Source organism: Thunnus thynnus, chromosome 21, assembly GCF_963924715.1.
Source record: "Thunnus thynnus chromosome 21, fThuThy2.1, whole genome shotgun sequence".
In the NCBI taxonomy this organism is placed as follows: Eukaryota; Metazoa; Chordata; class Actinopteri; order Scombriformes; family Scombridae; genus Thunnus; species Thunnus thynnus.
Window position 1 is genome coordinate 18,277,064 of NC_089537.1, and position 10,817 is coordinate 18,287,880.

General features: G+C 39.4%; 2 protein-coding genes across 2 annotated transcripts; one reads left to right on the forward strand and one right to left on the reverse strand.

The window, feature by feature from the left end:
• Positions 1 to 1,705: 1,705 nt before the first annotated feature.
• On the forward strand, positions 1,706 to 7,069 carry psme1 (proteasome activator subunit 1). The gene is made up of 12 exons (XM_067577967.1): positions 1,706 to 1,828; positions 1,957 to 2,002; positions 2,257 to 2,289; positions 2,384 to 2,446; positions 3,334 to 3,435; positions 4,479 to 4,536; positions 4,851 to 4,948; positions 5,191 to 5,259; positions 5,407 to 5,474; positions 5,823 to 5,877; positions 6,090 to 6,176; positions 6,806 to 7,069. The coding sequence occupies exons 2-12, from the start codon at positions 1,964 to 1,966 to the stop codon at positions 6,884 to 6,886; spliced, it is 753 nt and encodes a 250-aa protein (XP_067434068.1). The 5' UTR covers positions 1,706 to 1,828; positions 1,957 to 1,963; the 3' UTR covers positions 6,887 to 7,069.
• fitm1 (fat storage inducing transmembrane protein 1) lies at positions 6,763 to 9,836 on the reverse strand. Its single transcript, XM_067577966.1, has 2 exons — positions 9,348 to 9,836; positions 6,763 to 8,001 (listed from the first exon to the last, which is right to left on the reverse strand). The coding sequence occupies exons 1-2, from the start codon at positions 9,632 to 9,634 to the stop codon at positions 7,329 to 7,331; spliced, it is 960 nt and encodes a 319-aa protein (XP_067434067.1). The 5' UTR covers positions 9,635 to 9,836; the 3' UTR covers positions 6,763 to 7,328.
• Between the last annotated feature and the right edge of the window lie 981 nt (positions 9,837 to 10,817).

The window sequence follows — 10,817 nt, forward strand, 5'->3', positions numbered from 1 at the left end:
GGTTGCAATAGCAGACACATTTTGGCCTCAGGTTTGTGGAACTTTCCTGCTGCTGGGATTGTTTTGTTCTAGAGACCAGTGAAGATTTGTCTTCATATATTTTTCAGTAGGCTGTGTTTGCCATCTGTCTTTTTCAATTAAATCCATATTGTATTTTAAATAAGTAAACAGAGAAAGGCTCCATTGACTTTTTAATATTATTAAATTTTTCAGAAGCATCTTTGTGTCATTAAGACTAACTGGTTTACACACTTGTTCATATAAGCATGTGATTTAGAAAAAAAAAAAACACAAAAAATGACATACACTCTTATAAGTTTACCCAAACGTTGTTAACAATGATCTGTCTCCTGTAGTTGTAACAGGTCACTTCATTAACAGCAGCACCATCTCGTGGACAGAGTCAGAACTTACAGGAGAGGCTGGAATACATGTGATGATTTATGGGAGGGATCCATTTACAAAATGTTAATTATAAATGGTGGAATATATTTAATAACTTGATCAGGGTTTATGGATTGTTTTGTTGTAAACAAGTGTGTTAATGTGAGTTACTGTAGGTTGTGTATATTAAGTGATGCTGCACACCTGTTGGTAAAAGGTGGAAAACAGGTGTTTGTCTACACTTATACTCAAGCTTTTGACAATGACTTTTGATAATAAAATAATTGTTTTTCACATACATGTTTGCAGTTCATCCTGGAATTTCTTTTAACTTTTTAGAAGGGGGGATTTTTACAGATTTAAAAGTTTTTATTTTGCCACCTATCCTGGAGGAAATACATTGGATGCAGAGTCACATCAAATTAATTGAGAAAAGAAGAAGATATAGTGTATTTAGTTTACTGACCTCTCAGCATTATTATAGGTTCATAAAGACAATTGTCATGAAAAACACTGAATTATTTTGCTGCTGCAGTGAAACATCAATATATGTAGACCAAACATTTCAGATGGACTAAAAATTGCAAATAGACCAAAGTTTAAAATTTGCAAATTGTCTAAGCTAAAAATCGAATATCTCATATCACAAATATGAAATCTAAAATCTAAAATCTCTGTCATTTAGGAGTCTGCACATATAGGGGACTGGTGATCCCCTTTATTTGTCAGTTCGACATCTTGGGATGGTCAGTTTGTTTGAGTTCCTGGTCTGAAGACCTGTGAGCTCCTCCCTGAGGGGTGGTAGCCAGTCACTGAGGTTATATAGTGACACTAATGTAAAATCAGACTTGTGAGTTGAGTTGACCAATGAAAAATAATTTCAAGGTTAATCAAAGTACTGAAAATAAAGTCTGATTCACGACAAATATTTATTTACAATAAAATGCCCCCAATTTTCTCATATAGCCCTACAACAAGGACATGCTACATAACACGATTTTATGAGAATTATTAGTTATTGTTGATACTTTTTTTTCCTTTTCTTAACATTCTTATCTTAACATTTTATACCATACTATAATAATTATTCCTTACTATAAAATTAAAACAACAGCAACAAAAAAGTTAATTCCACTTATTCCCAAGAGATGTGTTTGGTTTGTTTGCTTTTTCATCACAGGAGGATTCCGTATCACTTTTAGTTTAAATAAACAAAAACAAGCTGACAGTGACAGAAATAACATGTCATTACAGAGAGGATGTTGTCCATGTTTCCCGTCAGTGCTCTTGTTATGGGAAATGCCTAACTTTCTTTAAAAAAAAAAAAAAAAAAACTAAAAAAAAAAAACTACAAGTCCCACAATGCAACAGAATCGTTTGATACTAAAGTGGAAAGTACGGAACAATGCCTTACTTTCATTTTCACTTTTTATGCTGAGTAACTGTGAGTATTTCCCCGTCTCTCGCGCAGCATTGAATTACACATATTATCATAGTTTATCGTTGTTTCTTACTGCTTTGTTGAAGTTGAAACGCTTTTATAAACTTAATCAAACAACTTCTCATCTTCAGAAACGAAATGGCTGCTGTAGATATTCGCCTCGCGTCGAAGAAACAGGTGAGCACGACATGTCCGCTGGCATGATGAAGAAGTATTTTCCACCAACATTTAAACCGTGTTTCCTCTCATGCACCTAGTTCATGTATCAGTTAGACAAACAGGCGAGCCAGTGTCCATATAGGTGCTTGTTTTCATAACCAAGGGTCAAATGAGATGAGCGGGTAGTTATGAGGTAATTAGCTGCTACACGGCCTGTCGATTGTGTTAATAGGAGGACATGAAAATATAATCATGTCATCTTTTCCTTCCAGGTGGATGACTTCAACCAGAAGCTCACCAAAGAGGTAATTTATCTCTTGAATTTAAGTTTTTTTTTTTTTTTACATGGATCGAAACTGAGTGTGCACCCAGATAGTAATAATACTTCTTTTTTTCCAGGCAGAAGAGTTGGTCTCAAAATTTTTCCCTCAGAAGATTGAAGAGCTGCAGATGTTGCTTAAGGTATCTAACAACGTCCATATAAGCCATACTGGGGTCTTTGAGGGTCACCTGGGGGTCCATTACAACTAATCTGTCCTTTCAAATGGGGTTTCATGGGATGACATCTTATACAATTATACTCTGTAATCTCAAAGCTATACTATGCAAGATTTTCTTAAAAAACAGTATATAGACTCATACAAAAGTTATACCTCTCAATCATCACTTAGGACCCACTAGAAGTGTGTGACAGTGTATTTATCTGCAGAGACTCTGCCCTCTGCCTGTATTTTCTTACGCTTCTGGGTGTCGACCTTTGGGCAGTGGGTGTGTAGCCCCCAGCCCTTAACAGCGTGCAGGGTGTGAGGTCAGGACTTGTAGTATAGTGACCGGGTTACATCCATGGATATATAAAGAGAACTAGATACAGCTTTGGAGGCAGGGCCCCGTTTACGTGAAGCCAAAAACGCCACTCCTTGCTTAGGCCACAGTGGACAGGATGAAGCTCTGCATTCACACAAAGTCCGGCAATGGGGCATCTTCCTTCAGGGTTGTGCAGAGGTGTGGGTGTGGTAATTCGTACTTGAGAACATAACCACCATGAACCAATCAGAAAATAACGTTTCATGGTTTTGATTTCACCAGCACTGCTCGCACTCTTCATTTACTCTCTAGCTCACTCAACCTCGCTACTTTCTCTTTCTCTCTTGCGCTTGTTCATTGAGCCCAAGATGAGGGGTCAACTTTGGATGCTGTGTGTTTACAAACACCAACCGACAAATCCTGCATAGTATACCTTTAAGTACATCTATCTCTTTCGGGGTTCTTGGCATGTTAAAGTGTATGCAAATCCATGCATGTCAGAAAAAGCAGGCTACTGATGACTTTTGCTTTGTTTTGCTGTTTAGACATCATTCAGTTGCGATGACCTGGCATCTTTGAGGGCTCCGCTGGACATCCCAATACCAGACCCAGCTAAAGAGGAGGCCAAACGCAAGAGGAAGGAGGAGGTAAGAGAGACTTTACTGTCTGAAAATCTGACGTAAGCTTCCAAATAAAGTCCAAATAAATGTAAGCAGCGTAGAGTCATGACATTTCTTTGTGGGAGTCCAGTTATTAATTTTGTGTAACTGACTATAGGTTAAATTTTGTAGCAAGGCTGCACTCTACCTGTTAGGGTTTTACATGTTGATGTAATTGCCAAATTAAGAAAACACCCCAGAGGGTTTAAGAGGTTGAATGGAAAATAAACACCAGCGCCAGATTATATAACTGTAACAGGTTTCATAATAAGGAGTCTTTCATTTTCTAAACCTTTGAATTTATTCAGAAGTGCTGCATAAAGCCTCTCCACTGGGGTCCTCAGCCAAGGGTTTATATTTAGTGTTTCATATAATATCAAGGCATAACAGTGAAACTGAGTCCCTAGTTACCATGGCAACCAATCACTGTGCAATTTTCCAAGGGCTGTTTTACAAATTGGCAGTGAGTGGGCCTTTTATTTTGAGTGATCTTTAAACAAAAATCTAAATTGACACCTGAAGCTGCCGTGAATTGAGTGTTTATTTTGCATTAAAATATATAATATAAAATAATATATTTTTTACTAGACTTGTACTCAAAGAAGACCTGTGTAAGGAGTACAAGACTTTAAAATGGAAGCTGAAAAGTCTTTTTTTTTTACCCTCTATTTTATCCCTAAATTTTGGCAGTTTCTGTCACATTGCATGCAGGGAAAGAGTGTAATTTTGCCAGTTAAATGGCTTTTATAAGAGGAAAAATGCGTTGGAAGTATATTTGGGATCATGCAGCAACTCTTGGGAACCCACTTGAGGCTGTTGGACTGCATTAAGGAGCCATGTGCAAGGAGCAGGGACTGCTGGGACGGGGTTACATTTCTAAGTCAAAGAAGAAAAAAAAAAAAAAGAAAATCCAACACTTGACATCTTCATTTTGCCAGCTGCAGAAAAAAAAAACACGTGGGTGAGCTGTCTGAGAGATTAATAGGCAGTGAAAACTCTTTGACCTGCTGCCTTCTGTTCTTGTGTTGCAGAAGGAGGCGAAGGAGGGGAAGAAAGACAAGGACAGTGATAAAGAGGAGGAAGATTCAGGTAAAAAGGGAAGACGGAGATGGTGATGAAAAGATAAAGCAACTTGCTGATTGAAAGTGAGGGAAATCGGATTATATATATGAAAGTCATATGCAGTGGAGTTCTGTATGATTGGCACCAAAAAATGTTTTCACACATCATTCTGCACAGTGAAGCTCAAACATCCAAGTTTTGAGCAGAGGGGGACTTTAAGCTTTCACATTTTTATAAAATGTGTATGAAAAGGAAAGCCTCTTACAAAACAGCCAAGGTGAAGCCCACATGAACCATAATTCTCTTAAGTGAAGCAATGTCTGGGATGTTTTGTCCTCCAGGGCCTCCCTGTGGTCCCATCTGCTGCAACGAGCGAGTGGAGAGTCTCCTGCAGGAGGTCAAGCCTCAGATCCAGACACTGAAGGAGAAGCTCAACACTGTCAGTCTTATTGTCTCTTAAGTCTATTTACATCATTTATATACTAATCAATTAAATAAAGCCCTAAATTGCCTTTGATATGAGGAATCAGCATTTGTGTGTGCATCAACAGTGATTGTGTCATTTTCACCCTTTTTTGAATGACTTTATATGGTTGTTACAAACCTGAAATTTTAATACAAGTAACAACTTTGAACACGGGTATAAAAAGATATTAATAAACTTAGCATGCTTTCTTGCAGGTGTCTATGTGGGTGCAACTCCAAATCCCTAAAATTGAGGATGGAAACAACTTTGGAGTGGCTGTGCAGGTCGGTAACTGGTGATGATTTGGTGAAGCAGTAGAGTGATGTCATCTTTTCTGTGTCTTGAAAGGATGTTCGGACATTTGCCTCATGTTTGTCTTTGAGCTGAATTTTATCCAGCAGGGTTTTTATGTCTTTGTTTCTGTCCAACAGGAGAAAGTGTTTGAGCTGCTGACCAACACGCGCACCAAGATCGAGGGATTCCAAACTCAGATTTCCAAGTGAGAGTCCACACCAATGCAGTTCATTTACAGAAGATTTTTTTTTTTTTAATTTTATTCGAATGATGCAGTCACACCAAGTAGATCCATCATCATCACCACTGATGTAGCAGTCCATACATATCTGAATAGAGGTGTAATCAGCAATATTAACTTTAAGTACCCATATGGGAGGCTATATGACTATTCATAGCTCTCCCAAAGTGGTTTCATAGATGTCACAACTGAATCAGAGAGTTTGATATTTAGTTCAAGTCAGGGTTATTTTAAAGATGGTTAGATAGTAATATATCCTGTTGAGGACTGATATAAATGAATGACAAGTAACTTTTCTTTTCTCTTTGTTAGATATTACAATGAGAGAGGTGATGCTGTGGCCAAAGCCTCCAAACAGTCACATGTGGTCAGTATCTTCATGTATCTTAATCAGAGTACTACACTGTAATACATGTACATGTGTGTGTGAAGTTGATTCTTTGCCACCTGCAGACTGAATGCTCTGTTTGTGTGTAAAGTTAAAGCTATTATGACAATGTTGTTTTCTGTACAAATAGGGTGCATATTGTATGTGTTTGCATATAAACCCTGTGCTTGTGTTGTGTTTCCATCCTGCAGGGAGACTACAGACAGCTGGTTCATGAGCTGGACCAGTATCAGTACTGTGAGCTCCGCCTCGTGGTGCTGGACATCCGCAACACATATGTAGGTCACCTACTCCCTGTTGTTTATTGTTAGGCCTCTATTGGGTCACTTTGTAAAAAGCTTCCATTTTCACATGTAGTTTTGTAGAAAAATCCCAACTGATAATGACTCCATCTACACTGCATACATGTCATTTGAATATAGATCAAACCTCATGTATGTGTGCAAGATGTATCAAACTACCATCTGCTGTAAACATGCACTGTATTTATAATAAACAGACTCGTATATAAAATATTCCAGCCGTGTCACAGCAGCAGACTCGCTGGCTAAATGGAATTCATTCCTTCCTAATAGGAGGGTAATTAGACTAATTGCTGTGCTTGTGTTAAATTGATTGGCGCTCCATCTCCCATCCATTAATCACTGTTTGTCTCCATCCTCTCGCTATTGTCCTCCTGTGTTTGATGCTGTTAATGAACAACATGGTGCAGGTGATGATGAAAGGAGCTATTTGACACGATTATTGCTCTGGATCTGAGCATCTCTCTCTTTTTATTACTGCCTCTAACCTTTCTGTCTTTTCCCGCTGTTACTCTCTGTCTTTCTGTTATCTTGCTCACACTGCATTTTTCCCCCCCAAACGTCTGTTTCTGTATCTCATTCACTTTCTTTTTCTCTGTCTGCAGGCTGTGCTGTTTGACATCATTAACAAGAACTATGACAAGATTAAGAAGCCGAGAGGAGACGGCAAAGCTCTCATCTACTGAGGCTGGCTCCAGCACACTCGTGGGCTCATCTCCTGCAGACAGGCTTTCATACAAGATACAACTAGTGCTGTATGACATTATCATCATGTAACAATACACTCGCTCTGCCAAAAATGTCTCCCTTTTCCTATTTTGCATGCATTTTGGTTCAGATTACAAATTAAAGAAATATGATTCCTATAACTCTGGCTCCGCTTACTTTGTCTGAATGGAAATTTTAGACTGATGTTGACTTAAAAATGAAAGCAAAGTGCATATTTATATGAGTTCTGTTAATAATTTAGCAGTGACTTAACAATAGTTTTGTTAAGGGTGTTCGCAGGCAACATACTACACTTGGATTCTCCTCACAACCTAAATGAGAAGACTGACTTTCCAAAACATCCTTAGCTTTAAACATCACAATTTCATGCCCATAACGTTATTTTATCAGTGTTTCATACTATTGTGCTTGTTTGTCATCATCTGTGGTGGTGAGAAGTCCTTCTCCTGGCAAACCAGGACAGCCCCAGCTAGGTTTGAGTCTGTACCATCCCTGATAGAGTCCTCTCCATCCCAGGTAGCCCAGAGCTCCTCCCAGCTGCTGGGAGGGAAATGTGGGGAAGTGGGCGAGCAAACACAGCAGCAGTAATATCCACAGAGTGAGCAGAACCACACAGAGGAGGAAGACAAATCTCAACGGGGCACCTGGGGACCTCTTTGGGGGCTTTGCCCGGACCAGGCAAGGGCCGAACACAGACAATTCCTCGACAAGCAGGAGGCAACACAGACAGAGGATGAGGACGTCCTGGGATACTTCATAACCTCTCCACAACATGTTGGCTCTGAGGCAGGAGGCTTTGGTCTGGTCTTCATGCAGGAGTAGTAACGGCTGTCCTGAGGAGGCAGAGCTCTGGGCGTCCTGAGCAGGGGCCATGGGTTCATAACAAGTCCCCGCTGCATCCTCCAGCAGAGTCAGGAGGCGCTTACAGCCCCACCAGAGCAGCCCCACAAGCCCTATCCGAGAGAGATGGCGCAGGCAGAGAGATAGGGAGTGACGGGCTGAGAGGGAGAGGAGGAAGACGAAGGAAGCTGTGAAGATGCAGGTCCAACCCCAAGTGGACTTAAGGAACTTCCTGTGATAGAATCAGTATAACATGAACAGTCACTGTGGAAACTGACAATACCACAACACAAAAATGCAACATAAAATCACACAATTTATATTTTCCTCTCATTTGTAGGCAGATTTCAACACTTCTATTAGATGCTGCAAAGACAGCATGTTGATTTGTTATAGTTGAGGTTAAATACAAGTTCAGTGAGTATGTGATATGCAAAATAGACTCAAATGTGTTGCCAAAGGATGAATGATGCCCGGCTAATGGCTTCACTTAATGAGTTGTAAAGATCATAAAGCATTGAACAACCTCACAAAAATCTGAGCACGTAGCCTTCTGAGCATCCAGTTCACATATAAACCTGTATTAACTTACTGCTATCTGTTCAAATGTGCACTCGGATAGGTACCAATAGTTATGTGCAGCAATACATTTGAAGGATGAAAAATGGCCAGGAGTGAGTATTAATAAAACATGTCTTTAATGCTTTGTAGATGAGTAATAAGGTGTTACAGTGCATAAATAACACGTTTGCATTGCCAGGTTTTGTGTTTGTGTGGCGTCTGCAGAGTATCCGGCCATGGCTGTATATATATATATATATATATATAGTTGGCAGAGGATACAGTTCTCCTTTACTTAAATAGATTTAAGTTTAGAAAGATCAGCTTTTTCCACACTGGCAGTATCATATACATTGCAGTATATTCTGTATTACGTTGTTCCAGCTCTTCATTGAAGCTCCATGTTTCCACTGAGTGAAATATTCAAACCAGAGTTTGTATGCATGTAAATACATGTCTTGTGCATCGTTTTGGACACATTTCCCACAAACTTTACGCCAACATATCTGTCATTTTCTGAAACTTTTGGCACCCCCCACTAGAATTTAAAATAGACTTCAGTGAGTTAAAACAAAGTTGGCTGCACAGCACGAGTTTGTAATGAATGTCTCACCAGCAGGTGGCTGCATGTTAAAGAGCCTTTTACTTGATTCTGAGCTTACAGTCTGTATGCAGTGATAAAATATTTACTACACTTGCATTTTACTCATAATTTATTCATTTAGAAACTCTTTATAAGTAGGCTATGTCTGATCTTTAGGAGGAGATATCCTCAACTGGTGAAGAACATGTGACTCATTTATAAACTGCCAGAAAATCTTGCAAAACTAATTTTGGCATTTAAGTGTAATTTGAAAACTTGATTTTACATTTTAATTGGTCCTTAATGTGCATGGTGAGTTTCATGACATTTTGCAGCCACTTTGTTAATTATCCAGCAAATGTAACTAGTGTGAGATTTCCATTTGAAAAGCAGAAACAGTAACACATTTTGTTTTTTTCCAGCAGAGCTCTCACCTGTACAGGTAGTGGTTGCTGTTTGCAAAGATGCTGTACTTTGACACCCAGAAACTCAACACAGGCCCAAACAGAACCACAGCAGACAGCACCAGGTGGAAATGTCGCCTGACCACGTTGCTTCCTAAAATTCTGGCCATTAGGTTTGTCACAAACACCAGAGCACCGTTGAGAAGTCTGAGGAGGAATCTTCCCGGCAGTATCAGCTCTGCAGCCATCTTGTGTAACTTCTCCAAGCTGATGTCTGCTGTCCAGCCATTTGATGAGTTTTCACTCCTTAGATCCATGTTTTTTTTTGTTTTTTTTCCTCTTGGTGATACTTTTTGTTCAGTCACAGCTTCAGTTCTGACAAGTTCTCTCCCTTCTTTCCTCTTTGTGTGTGATTACAGCCCTGAGGTGGAGTCTGCCTCGCTTTCTTTTGTCTGTGAAAGTCACACCAGCAGCTCTACTCTGGGAGCCTTTCTCCTTTATCACTGCCAGGCGTGCAGGAGAGCACATGGTTTATAAAAATACAACCCCTCTGTCCCCTTTACCCTCAAAAGCCCTCCCCCCCCAGTGTAGACATGGTACTGGCTGCTACTGTAACTCAAACCCATTATTCTCCCAACAATGATCCAACACTAGATCATATAAGAAGGCAGCTGGTGATCCAAAACTGAATCTGTGACTTGAAAATAACTCAAAATGATGCACGATGGCTTAAAATAATTAGTTTGCAATCAGACTTGCTGGTGTGATGCAGCATTATCCACATATATTTGCATTTAGCATCAAACAAATCATCTACTTCTGCACAAAAAAAAATCATTCTGACACTAAATGGATGACTGGTTCCTTCTTTGGTTCTCCTTTAGTCTCTCCATTCTTAGAATCAGCTGTTGGAGCCAAAACTAATTTAAGTTATAAACTGTTGCCAGCCTGCATTTGGCGCTCTGAACAGCTGCGTTTTCTCACAGCACTTTCAGTCTTTTTATTTCCAGGCTCTGCCCTCCTCTCAAGCCAGAGCCTCTTAAACCTCTTCAACCCCCAGAGCCAAGTTGAGTACATTTTCATCTTTCCATGGGATTCATACTTAAGCCAAGACATCCAGCTCTTCTACTAATATACAGTACATTACCAAATACAGACTAACACAAGTATATACCAATATACTAACAGTAATAATGGGAGCAGCTATATTATTGTCTGTCCTGTTTTTTTAATTGTCATTTCTTTCCTTCAAATGTCCCAAGTGGCTTTATAATTTAAGACGTCAAAACCTATTAACAGGACAAACATTTGTGATGATTTTATTCTCTGGATCTAGCAAAGTTTTCCAGAAGTGTGTCTCCTCTTCCTTTAAATAAATGATTTACTCCTTTCATTGAAACCGCAGCTGGGATGACAAGATTATTACCACATCTGTGTTTTTATGAGAATCATGTTCGTAAGCAGGGACAGTAAGTGTAAATGAATCCAGACATGCAAAAG